The 15,606-nt window shown below is 37.3% G+C and overlaps 1 protein-coding gene and 1 pseudogene across 1 annotated transcript; both read right to left on the reverse strand.

Annotated features, from left to right (window-relative positions):
- Nucleotides 1–1,385: 1,385 nt before the first annotated feature.
- LOC138827669 (vomeronasal type-1 receptor 4-like) lies at nucleotides 1,386–2,302 on the reverse strand (annotated as a pseudogene).
- A 9,485-nt stretch (nucleotides 2,303–11,787) lies between these two features.
- LOC138827670 (putative vomeronasal receptor-like protein 4) lies at nucleotides 11,788–12,687 on the reverse strand. Its single transcript, XM_070023291.1, has one exon. It carries the CDS (start codon nucleotides 12,685–12,687, stop codon nucleotides 11,788–11,790), a length of 900 nt encoding a protein of 299 aa, XP_069879392.1.
- Between the last annotated feature and the right edge of the window lie 2,919 nt (nucleotides 12,688–15,606).

Raw genomic sequence — 15,606 nt, forward strand, 5'->3', positions numbered from 1 at the left:
AATCCCATTTGTCCAACTTTTCTTTGATTTGTTGTGTTTCTGGGTCTCTATTAAAAACATTTGGGACTGTGCTAAGGAGAACTAGGGTTTCTCCTATTCCATCGAGTAATGTTTTCAAGGTGTCCACAGACTTTAACTTCATCATTGTGTTCCACTACATTCATTCTATGAAAAAATGCTTACGGATATTTTAACATAACCAAAAATTCCTCTTCTGCTAGTATTTAAATTGTGGTTATGAAATAATGATCCATATGTGTGATCAAAACCTAGAAACTGGATTCTTGCTAGAATTTAAATTGTGTTTATGAAATAATGAGCCAAATGTAGGATCAACACTTAGAAACTGGATTCTTGCCACAAAGGATAGATATACAGGAATATTTTAGAAAATTTGCCAAATTGTTTCCTGGCTACCTACTACATATTTAGTGGTAATGAAAAACCCAGACTCAAAAATATTAGAAATAAAGGTAATAGGGGAGAGTAGAGAAAGAGATTTCTATGTCATTCTGTTTTTCTTTTTCTTTTTGGTGAGGGTCCCCTCGTGGGGCAGGAACTCTGGGCCTGGGCACGGTTCCTCAGCTCTTCCGCTCAAAACTACCACTCTATCACTTGAGTCACAGATCCACTTCCGCCTTTTTTTCTTTTTGCTTATGTGGTGCTGAGGAATCGAACCCAGAGCCTCATGCATGCAAGGCAAGCAATCTACCTCTGAGCCACCTTCCGAGCCCCATCATTCTGTTTTTCTATGATCTCTCTGTCAACTCAGGGTACAGATCATAAGAGTCGGTGTCTGATGGAAATAAGAGGTCTTTCTTTGTTGTTGTTATTGTTTTTAATGTAGAATGTGATTTCTTTTTTCTTTTCTGTTTTTCTTTCTTTTTCCTATGGTTTATATCTGCTGTCATTGTCTTTGATTTTGGTACCCTGGGTATTGTATATATGTTTATATAGATATACATATGCATATCTATATATACATATGTATATATTTTTAGGGAAGGAAAAGGGAACAACAAAATGGTGAGACAAAGGACAAGGGGGAAACCTATGCAACAGTGATGGTCATATGACAATATGTTGGAAATGATCTATACAATTGCGGGGGGGGTGGTTGTAGGGGAGGAAAAGTGGGAGAAAAATGACCTGAATAACAAGAAAATAACAAGAAATGTTACTACCACCTTACGACTGTACATCGCCTTAATAAAATTTTTTAATAAAAATAAAAAGACACTGAACAAAATTAAAAAAAAAAAAGAGTCGGTGTCTGGCAATAAAAATTTATATATTAGGCTATTTTAAAATGATATTGATAACCAGCAAAACAGAATTAAGAACTCTTTCAAACTTAATATAAAGTCATTGAAATAGACATTTTCTTAATGCCTTGGTCTCCTCCAAGACTTGCAACTATCCAGATTTCCCTCTCTGTGAATCAGCACAAAGGGACTGAGAAATGGATAACCGATGGTCAAAAATTCTTGGACATTTAATATCATAGAATTATTCTGTAAGAAAGAATTTAAAAAGAAAGAAAAAATGTAATCTGTCCAATAGAAGAAAAGAAAACAGAACATCAGAAGGAGAACACTCTTAGCAGCTTTCATTTCAGGAAGACTTTTATGAAGGTGAGAGCTCTGAAGGTAGAGAACACGCTGGTGATGCTTGTGGAGAATAAATAGCATGTAGCCACTGGCCCCACCCATGACACCCTGAAACATAGCACTGTGTATGGCCATTAGAATAAGAAGTATCCATTTTATTTCCTGACTTTCTGGTTGAAAAGAAAATAATTGTTAGTTTTAGCAGCTTCTGACATGTTTTTCCTGTTATTTGTGATGTAATGAAGTAAGTTGATGATTTTCAAGGAATTGAGGATCCAAAAGAAGAGAAACAGGGGAAGAATTTTCCATGGAGTCTTTGGTTTGAATCTCCAGCACAGAGAGCTTCTGGGACTGATGGTGATGGCCTGGACCACAGTGAGGAGACTGCTGGTGCAGATGGAAAAGTCCCCGGCCACCCTCTCCAGATAAACAAGTATCTTACAGCCTGTATCATCCAGGAAGTTTCTTAAACCAAAAGCTGTTATTGCTCTTAGCAATCCTTTGGAAAGAAGTATTATGGTATTTGCAAAAGCCAAGTGGATGAGAATAAGGTGTATAGATTTCTTCTGATCACCTCTCCAAAAACTACATACAAAATTCGCAAAAACAATGATATTCCCTACAATGCCAAGTGCGGTTACAAAGAGGAAGATGGTGCCCTTGACAAGATTCAAAATACTTTCTTGTGTCATGTCAGAAAAACTGGGATCCACCAAATGCCCTTGTGAAGAAAAAGCATCAGTAATGGTGGTAATTACCTGCAAAAATAGCTCCTGTTTTCAGCAATTTTCTCGAGTATAGGGACATTCATTTTATAAGAATGACACAGAGTTTTTGACCTCAAAGTCTTCCTTTGTGTGGCAATCCTTTTGAATTCTTTTATTATTGTGAAATGCCATTTAGAATAATAACACGCTGTTGTCACTGTATTTTATTTTGGTGCCATGGGTCTTGTATGTATGTTTATCTGATTTGGGAAAGGAAAGAGGAAAAACAAAATGATGAGACAAAAGACAAAGAGTGAACCAATGACATAGCAGTACTCACAAAACACTACTTTGGAAATGAACTCCTTGGTGGGAGGAGGGGGGAGGGGCAGGATAGTGGGAGAACATGAGGGAGGAGGAAACAATGTTTGGCAAGAAATGTACTCATCACCTTACTTTGTAACTGTAATCCCTCAGTACATAACCCTTGCAATAAAATAAAATTGAAATGACAACAACAACAAAAGAAATGGGCATTAAAAATTTTTTGAACACTGAGTCTTTCACTCTGGCCTGGCTTTTTCACTCAAGACTAACACTCTACCACATGAGCAGCACATCTACTTTTGGTTGTTGGTGGTGGTTATGGGCTTGAATTCCCAGCCTGAATCCTGTCCCTGAGCTGGGTGCTCAAGGTTATAGGCCTACTACTTTCACTTTGAGCCAGCCACAGCTCAACTTCCTTTTTTCTTTTTTTGGTGGTTAATTGGACATAAGATTCTCATAGACTTCCTAAGTGGGCTGGCTTTCTACCATGATCCTGAAATCTTAGTCTCCTGTGTAGCTCAGGTTACAGGCTTCAGCCACAAGGACCTGGCCACACTTCTGAGATTTTGCTGGTTAACTGGAGGTAAGAGTATTACTCCAGGCTGCCTTTGAACTGCAATTCTCAGCTCTCAGCCTCCTGAGTAGTTAGGATTATAGGCATGATCCACCAATGCACAGCACTCCACCTGTTTTGTTTTGTTCATACTTTCATACTAGTAAAACCACCTAACTAGTGCCATTCCTTATCTGTCCCACCTACCTTAATTATCAACATGGCTGAATAAAACTCAAAATCCAACAAGTAGAGTTTTTGTGATTTTAAGTTTGTTTGCCAGTAAACAGTATCAGTATGTTATAATAATATTTTTTGTGTGATGATAGTAATGTAGCCTACTCTATGCACTTTCAAGTTACAGGTTCTTAGATGTACTATAGGGAATTTAAATAATTTTAAAGTTCTCAATGCCAGGCATTCTGAGCATTCATAGTTTTTCCAACACAAAGCTCCTGCAAGTTTTAAGATACCAACAGTTTACTGAACTGTCTGTCCTTTTTATCAGTCCAAGCTGATTTCCAGATCTCAGGCCTGCATAAAGTTTTAGTTTCCCTTTCTAAAAAGTCAGATCTAACATCTCATTTAAGAATATGCAACAAAGCACATACAATTTCTCTAGAATAAATGAAAACAGGATTTGCATATTTTATAAAGAATTATAAGCCTTTCCCTCTTCCTTCTTACTAAACATTGGAGAATTGCTTTAGACAGCTCTGTCTGTAAGGTCTCTGTCAGGATGAACTATGTGAGTATCACATAGTTCACACATCGTGTCACACATTTCAATGATTCTGCAAGTATCAATTATTGCCATCCAATTATTATTTTCTCTTCTCACAAATGAGGATATTAGGGGCTGGGAAGGTGGCTCAGTGGTAGAGCGCTTGCCTTGCATGCTCGAGGCCCCGGGTTCGATTCCTCAGCACCCCATAAGCAAAACGAAAAAAGCCAGAAGTTGGCACTGTGGCTCAAGGGGTAGAGTGCTAGCCTTGAGCTGAAGAGCTGAGGGACAGCGCCTAGGCTGAGAGTTCAAGCCTCAAACCAGACCCAGAAAAAAAAAAAAAAAAACAAAAACAAATGGGGATATTAATGCCTGGATTTAAGCATTAAGAAACACAATCCTAAATGTCTAGCATATAGTGAATTATGCTATGATCATCAAAATTTTGCACAGTTATTTTGTGTAACAAAACTAGATTACAAAATTATTAAACACACAACCAGACATTGAGTTTGTTTCAAATGACTGGAGTCAGTATTCCTCAGTTGCCTGATGGACTGATCTAAGTTTTTTTTTGGTTGTTTCATTTTTTTTTTACTGAAACATTCCTGCTTTTTCCATTGTTTTTCTAGCCCTTCCTCAAGTTCCTAAAATTCTCTGACTCTAAATAATATTTGGAATCCCCTTCTCAGACACTTAGTAAGTTCCCTCTCATTCTGACAGAATGAAATGAAGAATGCCAAAAGAAAGAAGCAAGAAGTGTATTGTCACAGATTGGTTTTGAAATAATGCAGGAAATTATTTCAGCTAGGGGTATAATATCTCATCTAGACCTAATAAGCACAGCATAGGCCAATAAGTGCATCCATCTTAGGCCCAATCTTTTCAATTAAAATATGAGATCAGTATCCCTAATATCATAACTAGGATCAATTTAAGCTGAGTTTTCTCAAATTATACTTACAAGCAGCCTGTCTGAAACATAATAGGAATTCTCTAAAGAATACCCATAATATGAAATTATATTTTAATGAATAGGGCCACCAATAAATAAGCATGTAAGTTTAGTTGCCAACACTGTGTGATATAATGTTGTGTCTAAGTGTCGAGAGATTTTAACAATGGATGCAGAAAGAGTATCTTCAAAATTAAATGTAATACACTAATAACAGAATTATTTTGAAAGAACAAAGGATAACCCATTGGAAACATAGCAATACATTAAACATTAGGCAAAGAAATGTTGTAAAAGCTAATTATGAATAGTCAGTTATCATGTCAGTAAAAATAGAAGCTAAAGGGCTGGGAAGTTGGCTCAGTGTTGGAGCGCTTGCCTTGCATGCCTGAGGCTCTGGGTTCAATTCCTCAGCACCACATTAGCAAAAAGAAAAAAGCCGGAAGTGGCGCTGTGGCTCAAGTGGTAGAGTGCAAGCCTTGAGCTAAAGAGCTGAGGGACAGCACCCAGGCTTAAAAAAAATTAGAACCTTGAAAATTTTTTATATCTTTCTGATTTTTTGAAGTGGGTATCCAGACAATTTTATACAAAACTCATCCTGGAGTAGAAGCTTGTTATTTAATCCTGAACAAAAAAAAGAGAATTAACTAAATATTTCTAGGGTGTTTTTCTTAGACATGGTCCTTCTTGTTGCTTGTGTCAGGGACATGCCGTTGTAAGGGTAAAATAATGAGTGAAGGTTCAAGACTCTGTTAGCTACTCCAGGGCTTCTCTAAAGACAGCTTAATATTAATGTGTCTGAGAAATACTACAGGGCCTATGTGATAACAAAATTTTCAAGTCTACTCACCTAAGTAGCTGTGATGCAGACAAGCTTTGGGGTAGTCCTGGCAAGCTGAATCTTTCCAGATCCTATTTATACCTCCATGGTTTGTGGAGATCTGGGCTGAGTGAGACTTCACTCAGGTCACAGAGGTCCTCCTGTTGGACAGAAGGATGCCTCTGAAGAATCTCAATCCCTGAAGTACAGCTTTTCTTCTCCCTCCATAATTACTACTTTTGATTGGCTCAGAAGTTATCTGAGGCTAATTGAAGACTTAATTATGTTTATATAAGGATGTGGAGGTGTATTGTTAGGCTATTTATTTGAGATTACTCTGATTTCCCATGTAGGCATTCATAGTTATAAACTTTTCCTTTTATTCATTCTTTTCCTGTATCCCAAGGGTACTGTTTTCATTTTCCTTTGATCTTTGCCATTTCTTGATTTTTCACCTCCTATTTCTTTGGTGACCCACTCATCATTCAAAAGTAAATTGTTCAGTCCCTGTGTCCTTGTTTATTGTCTATGATTCGCTTGCTTTACTAGAACATGGGACATTTTTTATATTTTAAAACATATTTGATCCTTTCTTTCTGTAAACTTAAAAATCTTCCTACCCTTCTCCAAGGGGACAGGTAAGCATTTAAACGAGGACCCAGATAGTGGGGAAAGGATAGAAACATACATTTTTGGAGCTTTAGAGGCTTGGCATATAAACTGACAATAATATCCGGATACTAATTATTACTGTGAAGTATTTGGTGGGGTATGGTGACTCAGTATTGTCTGAAGTCCAGTCCAGATGATTGTTTCTTCTTCAACTCATCCTTCTTGTGCCAGTCCAAACTCAAGGTCGAGATACCGTCACTAACCTTTTTTCCCATTTTTTCTCAAGGCTAACACTCTACTATTTCACCCACAACTCCACTTTACAGGTTTTGGTTAATTGGAGATAAGAGTCTCACAGGCTAGGACTGGGCTGGCTTCAAACAGTGATCCTCAGATTGCAGCCTTCTAAGTAGTTAGGATCACAGATGGGAGCCACTGGTGTGTGGCTCCTAATTTAACTCTTTGATGTCATTCTTAATTACATTTCCAGTACTACATTCTTTTTTTGGGGGGGGGGGTCCAGTTGTGGGGCCTGAACTCTGGGCCTGGGCGCTGTCCCTCAGCTCTTCAGCTCAAGGCTAGCACTCTACCGCTTGAGCCACAGCGCCACCTCCGGCTTTTTGTTCTGCTTATTAGTGCTGCGTAATCGAACCCAGGGTCTCAAGCATACATGGCAAGGGCTCTACCACTGAGCCACTTTCCCAGTCCTAGTATTACATTGTTTTGGATTGATTACCACTGACTTGTTTAAGGACCTCTCTGCTTGGTTCTCTATGCAATATGAAAAAAAAAGCCAGTTACAGTAGATAACTGTAGAACTAATATAAATAACAACAGTTATATAAGAAGATATAGTAACATTACTAACATCAAGTTTGTGCAATGCCAGGCACTGGTGGCTCACGCCTATAATCCTAGCTACTGAGGAGGCAGAGATCTGAGGATCACGGTTCAAAGTCAGCCCAAAGGTAAGTCCGTGAGACTCTTATCTCCAATAAACCACTAGAAAACTGGAAGTGGCACTGTGGCTCAAGCAATAGAGTGCTCCCTTGAGCTGAAGAGCTGAGGGACAGCCCTCAGGCCCAGAGTTCAAACCCTAAGACTGACAAATAAAAACAATGTGCAACCATGGCATGACCGAAACCAGAAAGAATAGGCATTGACTACTATTATTAACGAAGTAAAATATCCAAGTATACAAAGTCATGTGGGAGCTACTGATGAGACATTTTTAATAATAGCATAGAGAAGGTTAAAATATAGCTCAGTAGTAGAATACGTGGGTAGTAGGCATAAGGCCATGGGCTTAATCACCAGCAAGCTCCTCTCTCCCACAGATTTCAAATATAAAAGTGAGAAGTGAAGTACTTTTACTATTTAATAATAGGGTAAAGCTATCTTTCCATATAGATTCTAATATTTTATACTATGAATATATGTAATCAGTAAAGGGAAATCATAGACTGATTTAAAGACTTGGTCAAGGGCTGGAAAGTTGGCTCAGTGGTAGAGCGTTGCCTTGCATACATGAGGCCCTGGGTTCTATTCCTCAGCACCACATAAGCAGAAAAAAAAAAGCCGGAAGTGGTAGAGTGCTAGCCTTGAGCTGAATAACTGAGGGACAGGGCCCAGTCCAGTCCAGAGTTCAGGCTCCACACCCGGACCAAAGAAAAAAAAGACTTGGTCAAGAGCTAAAACCATAGTTCCATATTTTACCAGAATAGGAGTTTTGGTTCTAATATAAGAAAAATAAAAACAAAATGCTTCACTTAAACTAATGAAGAACTCAAGAATTAGCTGGGCACTGGTGGCTCATACCTGTAATCTTTGCTACTAAGGAGGCTAAGATCTGGGGATTGCAGTTCAAAGCCAGCCCACACAAGAAAGTCCATGAGACTCTTATCTCCAATTAACCACCAGAAAACCAGAAGTGGTATTGTAGTTTCAAGTGGTAGAGTGCTAACCTTACATGAAAAAGCTCAGAGACAGTGCTGAAACCCTGAGTTCAGGCCCCATGATCTACCAAAACAAAAGAAAGGAACCGAAATATTTGTGACTATGTAAAGACACAGACTTAAGAGCATTAGGCAATGTAAAACCATTAACAAGTGATGCTGTGAAATAAGCTTCAAGCAGTATTGAACATTATTTTCCATATATTTTTATACAAATACATTTAAATATATAACAAATAAGATAATATACAACAAAATTAAATCTAACTTACTCTGACTCAACCTGATTTCTTTTAGAAGGCACAAATTCTACTCTCTTCCTTTTATAATACTTTAGTGTATAATAATACAGTAAGCAGATCATTAAACTTTATGAAATTTTATCTTATTCATAAATAGTTATTTTGATCTGTGTATTTAATTAACTGTAAATAAGTCTTGAGATACAGCACTTATCAGCTCCATTGGAATTTGCCCAGTCTTTCATATGATCAAGAAAATTCTTACACATGGATGGATATTTTTAATACCTTCACACATGGATGGATATTTTTAATACCTTCAAACTGTGAAAAAACAACAAAATGAATATTTCACTGGATATTAATATATTTTATTTTTATATAAGTCTTTTTAATTCACTTAAAAAAAACAACAATACTGGAGCCATCTATAGTGGCTATAAGTTTCTTGGGTGGTTGAGCCAGGAGAGTCATCACTTTGAGGCCATTCTGGGCAAGGTAGCAGCAAGATCTTGTCTCACAACTTTGAAAATCAACTTGACAATTAAAAATTTAAAAAAACGATGATGCCTGGTGTCTGTGGCTCACACCTGTAATCCTAGCTATTTAGGAGGCTGAGATCTGAGGATTGTGGTTCAAAGCCAGCCTGGACAGGAAAGTCCATGAGACTTACCTCCAATAAACCACTCAGAAACCCAGAAATGGTGCTGTGACTCAAATGGTAGAGTGCTCAACTTGAGATGAAGAGCACAGGGACAGTACCCAAGCCCAGAGTTCAAGCTCGACAACTGACCAAAAAAAAAAAAAAAAAAAAAAAAAGATGATGCTAACTGAAATGAACTCTAAGGCATGGACACAAGAGGTTTCTCTAGGTGCTTGTTTTTAATGTACTACGTGTTCTCTTGTTTCTTTTGTGTGTTCTTCCTCCCTATGGCTTATACCTTGTTTCTCTCTGTCTCTGTCTCTCTCTGTCTCTGTCTCTGTCTCTCTCTCTAACGCTCTCTATCTTTTACTGTTCTCAGGGCCTGAGGTCTGTTCCTGAGCCTCTCTGAGCTCAAGGCTAGAGTTCTACCACTTGAGCCACAGCACCACTTCTGCTCTCTGGCATTTTCGTGGCCATCTAAAGTAGTCTAAAATGTCTTCTGGATAAACATATTAAAATCTGAGGAATCTCACTCAAGTTTTTATAAAATTCACAATAGTATAACCGATCTACTTGCTTAAATACTTACCCATTTAATTTACCTTGAATCTCAGCCTCGCTGAGTTGGATCCCAAATTATTCCAACCAACATTCTCCATATGTTTTTTTCAAAGTCTAATTTGATAATATACCCATCAAATATTCTCAAAAACCTTGTCTTATGCTTCATCTGTCTCTGCATTCCTCACAATCCACAAACACATGTTACAAAATTTCTATAGGTTTAATATCTAACATCTCACAAATTGAGTCATATTTTAATTTATACAATGTCTTATGAACGCGAATCATATGAGAATTCCAAGTGAGAATTTTCCAGTTTATGAGCTACTGTAACCTGAGGATACTTAGTTAATTTCAGTTAAGTATTATGTGTGTGTGCCTACACACACACACACACACACACACACAAACACATCCTTTGGATCCATTTTAATTTTTATTAGTATATATTAATTGTACAAAGGAAAGAATTTACTTATATTTCCTTACTTGCATATAAAGTACTAGGATTATATTCACCTCCATCTTTTCTCTTTTCCAATTCCATCTCCATAGTCACCCCTTTTACTTTCATGAGCTTGATCTTCCATTAAGATTTGCTTCCATAGCTCCAATAAATGAGAGAAATATGTAACCTGTCTTGAATGGACTCATTTATTTCAGTAAATATGATTATCACCAGTTCCATCTAGTTTCCTTCTTTTTTGTAGGCAAGTAAAATTCCATTGTGTACACATATTACCCTTTCTTAATTCATTCATCTGCTAATGGACACCTACACAGGTTCCATTGTTCTGTTCTTGTGAGTTGTGACATGGTATACATGGGTGTGAAAATACCTCCACAGTAAAATGGCTTGAATATTCACTGAAATGATGGGGCTAGTTCATATAGATTTTTGTCTTGAATTTATTGAGAAATTTTCATACTGATGTTGGGGTTTTTTTCTATGTTGAGGACTAAATTTAATCAAGAGAAGATGTAGTACAATCCCAGCGTGTACCAGGATCCCTCAACCATTGTAACTCAAGTAAAAACTCAGATGTACTTGGTAGTCCATGAAAAGACTATGATCAGAAACGGAGATTGGTGCTCCAGAGTTACAACTGGTTAAATCATGGCATTAATATAGCAGTAGTTATTAAGTTAAGCCTAATTGGTAGCATCTTTCTGAAACCTGAGAATGCTTCTGTTAAAGGAAGACATATCTCTTTGTGCTATCCTATATATTTGATGCTTATACTTCATGGTTTTTACTAGGTTTGTAACTGGTTCGCTATTTTTTTCTTGTCAGTTTCCTTAGTACTCCAGAACCACCGGTGAATCCCTTGTTGTGTAGAGAGTTAGAGTCTCTTACAGATCAGCATCAGTTTGTCCTAAAAGTAGAACTCAGAAAAGGAATATTACCTGAACAGCTTCTTCATAATTTGCTCTTAAGGTCATTGTTCTTTTGGAGCCATAGTATATATACTTAGTATGTATCCCAAGTCAAAAACTTGTATGAGCTATAAGCAAGGAAATATGGCAACAGCTGGGAGCTGGTGGCTCACACCTGTAATTCTAGCTACTCAGGAGGCTGAGGTCTGAGGATCATGGTTCAAAGCCAGCCTGGGCAGGAAGGTCTGGGAGACTCTTATCTCCAATTATCTACTCAGAAGCAGCCAGAAGTAGCAGTGTGGTTCCAGTGTAGGTAGAGCACTAGTCTTGGGCAAAACAGGCTCAGGCATTATACTCAGGACCTGAGTTCACCCTCCGGGACCAGCAAAAACAACAACAAGCAATTATGGTAACAGACTTAATTTCTAGTTTTTTCCCCATGAAAGCAAGAAACTGAGAGCTGAATCATAGGGATGACTGAAATGGGAGGCTGATAAGAATCTTTCCTGCTAAATTCTTGGAACAAATGAATCCATTTTAGATTGCTTAGGATGAGATCTATTAAAAATGTAAATAAACCTATGAAAATGTGTCTAAATGAATGTTAATGTTCTGAAATATTGGAACAGCAAGTCAAACCAATTCCTCATTTTTATACTTTTGGTTATGGAGGAATGGATATATAATTTCTGTATTTCTCAGTGAGAACACCAGTATTTGGCAACACGAATATCTCTGATGAGCAAAAGAAAGGGGCTGATACTAGCATAAGCAAGAACTAGAAATATTTTAATATTTATTATTATGGAGTCAAAGGTCATGAGGGAACCTGTATAGAAGGAAAAAATGAAATCTGCCCAATAAAAGACAAGGAAACAGGCCATAAGAACAAGGGTACTTAGAGTAGCTCTGATTTCTGGGCTGGAATTGTTTGCAGACCCGGAGTTATGAAGATAAAGGACTCTCTTGTGATGGTTATACAGATAGAAAGCCATGTACCCACTGCTGCAGCCCATGAGACTCTGAAAGATCACATCCCGGAGAGCCATTAGGGAGAGGAAAATCCATCTAACTATTTGCATAGATGGTAGCATATGACAATACACAACATACATTCCAAGTCCAGATCCATTCGTGTTATTGACTGCTGTGATATAGTGGAGCAAGTTGGAGCTTATAACAGAATTTAAAATCCAAAAGAGGAGGAGATAGGGGAGAACTTGCCATGCAGTCTTAGGTTTGAGCTTTCTCCACTGTGTGGTCCTGGAACTGATGGTGATGGCCTGGATCATGCTGAGGAAACAGGTGGTGCAGATGGAAAGCCCTCGAGCCACTCTTTCCAGATAAACTACAAGTTTACAACCCACATCACCTAGAAAATTTCTGACATAAAAAGCAGTGGCTATCTCTCTTACCCCTGTGCTACAAATAATGATGACATTAGAAAAAGTCAAGTGGATGAGGATGAGGTCTATGGGCTTTTTGTCAGGACCTGTGAAAAAACTGTACACATGTCTCACACATACAAGGATGTTGCCCACAATTCCAGGTCCAGTAAGAGAAAGGAAGATTATCCTCTGAATGATGTTACTCCACATCCTCTCTGGACTTCATGCTCAGTGCTGGGAAACACATTTTGAAAAACACAAATGAGTGAAAGGATGTATTTCAGGTGCCTTGATTTTTCTGTGCTTAGTGAAAAGAAGAGTTTCTTAAATATATGAATGTAAACACTTCTTTCCTAACAGCCTATGATATCATTGTTTGCTTTTCTTCATATTTCCTTGCTGTGTCAATTTGGGCATAAGTGTCATATGATTGCTACTACTTGCCTTTCCCAAACACCTTTCTTTATAGCCTTCATATCTAAAATTTATATAATAAATGTCTTTACTGACAAAAGCTAAACAAAGGCAATATCATTCACTGAATTCCTAATCCAGTTCCTGAGCATTCTTGTAAAATTAATGCCTAATAAATAAGTTCTCTGGCTCTCGTGGGTTTTGTTGGTGCTCCACCCAGGTTAGTTTTACCATGCTGTACATATTTATTCCTCAAAGAATTACTCACAAAGGATTGTAATTGCTCTAGGAAATTTTGTCTAATCAAATGAAGCAGCTTTCCGGGAGAAGTCATATGCCCTTTCCGTCAGCCCTATGGGAAGACTTAGTGGTACGGACGACCTCCTTAAAAATAAGACTAAGAATGTTGTTTAACGTGAATTCCCAAACCTCTACATGGGCTAGAGGTCATTGAAGCTGATTTTTCTCCTTATATACCTTGCTTTTATTCTTCATTCTCCCTAGAGTGCTCTTCTAATAAAACACCAGAAAAACATTCAGATACAGAAGCTCTTGTCCTATGGCCTTCAACCAAAGATACAATTTAACTGATTTTGTGTTTTAAACATTGTCAAAACAAGTGATTTTTCTCAATCAGAAAGCCCCTCCTCTGTAGGTCAGTTTCTCTTCATCACTCACACTGTGATTTATATAACAACTTCTTCTCTTTTTATTAGCAAAATGACATTTTAGAACAAATAATCTAAATCCTCACATGCCAAACGTCACCATATTTTTCTTCCACAGTTGGAAAATTCCTTCTTGTCATAGTTACTTCCAAATTAATTTAAACTCCCACAAAACAAATATGACATTGACACTTAGAATATCAAAATGTCCAAAAGTCAATCTTTAGCCCAACCATCACACTTCACAGCTAACTGCCCCATATTCATCACAAATGAGCCTAAAATTTGATCTCATACACTTTTCCCAAGCTTAGCAAACTAGTTTCCTATGCATATACTTCCAACCTAGCATCAAAGTTATCTAACATAGCATCTGCTATTAAATACTAAACACACTTACTACTAAAGTTTAACATTAAATCAGAGTTGAGCTGATAAACCTGTCTGGAAGACATGTGAGTTGGTCTGTGTGTTTTCATGAATATTCATCTAAATGCCTATAGAAAATAATCTTCTTTAGATGAAATATTTAGTCAGAATTTTAGTGTTCTCTCATAGGTAAAAAGGTGAGTTTCTATACTTTACCCATCCAGATAATACATGAATGACATATGTTATCCTTAAAGAGACTTAGAAATCATGGTTACATTTCAGTAACTGTGTCTTCTACTGAGTTAGGAGTGAACTTTTTTTTCAGATATACATTACTTTGTTAAGATATCAATGTATTTTGGAATAAAAATGTTGTTTTTCTTTTCCTGAATAGTGTTACACATGGCCTGGAAAAGCTATGCATCTACAACTCCTCTGAAGGCTGTTGGGAAAAGATACTTATGGTTAATAATTTAACAAGATTGCATCAGTTTTTTCCAAGCATGTAAGAATTAACCAAACACAGATTTTGTGAATCTAGTTAAGTCATAGTTTTGTGCAACAAGTGGTGGTGAGGATGCACGTGTTCTAGATGATGGAGAACTATCATTAAACTGGAGAGGTATGATGTTTAGGGCTCACTAGAAGGTTTCCCGTTAGGAACTCTAGATTCCACACTCTGAATTTCCTTCCCATCTCATAAATGAATGACTTTTAAAAACAAAAGATATAGCTTCTCAGATCCAGTTCTCTCAGCTACACACTAGCTATGGTGCTTTGTACTACCCAGATATACTGTGCCCATTCAATGAACTAAAGTGTGTAGTGCTTGTAAAAGTGAGCAGAAAGTATTAAATGATAATTTTCTTAACGCCGATTGGTAGTGTTATTATGGATCCTCCTGCCTAATTCCCTGTAGCTAGAAATTATATCGTATATGGGATCCTGGAAAAGGAAAATAAATACTAAATATTTTAATAAAGATAGAATGTAATATCCTTAAGAGACTGAAGAACTCTATCAATAAGAAATATGCTTAAGTGAAAATGCCACCTGGTTGATGGGAAATAAAGCACAAATGTTATGCAGAGATTTCATGGGACAAATGGGTCCTCACACCCATGCTCCTATACACCTCTGACTTATTTGAAAATAACGTTTTCAGGAGCTGGGAAGGTGACTCAGTGATAGAGTGCTTGCCTTGCATGCCTGAGGCCCTGGGTTCAATTCCTCAGCACCACATAAGCAAAGAAGAAAAGAAAAGAAAAGAACGTCTTCAGTGCAGCAAACATTTGTGCACAAGGCCTCCATCACAGACCAAATAACAGAGGTTTCTGAATGGTGATCTAACATCAAATTCACTTCCTTTTGAATGCCTTAACTATAGCGTGTATTACCTACTTATTAAAATCACAAGTTTATGTCATTCCACACGAATACATGCTGAACTTACTATTATTTTCTAAGTTCCTCAATCCCATTCTGTGCAGATATACCTAAAGGAAATACTACGGTTATCAAATGCTATCAATTAGCCACAAAAGATCCTTTCATTAGTATTTATGATAGTTGTGTTACAAGAGAAGAAATACTACAATGTATAAATTTTACCTAACACAGATCTAAAAGCACAAATCTTTTTGTACAATTAGTCCTGATCTAATAATGTTGATTA

This window comes from Dipodomys merriami, unplaced genomic scaffold (genome assembly GCF_024711535.1).
Source record: "Dipodomys merriami isolate MVZ:Mamm:240054 unplaced genomic scaffold, mDipMer1.0.p SCAF_16, whole genome shotgun sequence".
Classification (NCBI taxonomy): Eukaryota; Metazoa; Chordata; class Mammalia; order Rodentia; family Heteromyidae; genus Dipodomys; species Dipodomys merriami.

What these genes read in the sequence shown, in the direction of transcription:
- LOC138827670 (XM_070023291.1), bottom strand. Translation starts at nt 12,687, where the DNA reads ATGTGGAGTAACATCATTCAGAGGATAATCTTCCTTTCTCTTACTGGA.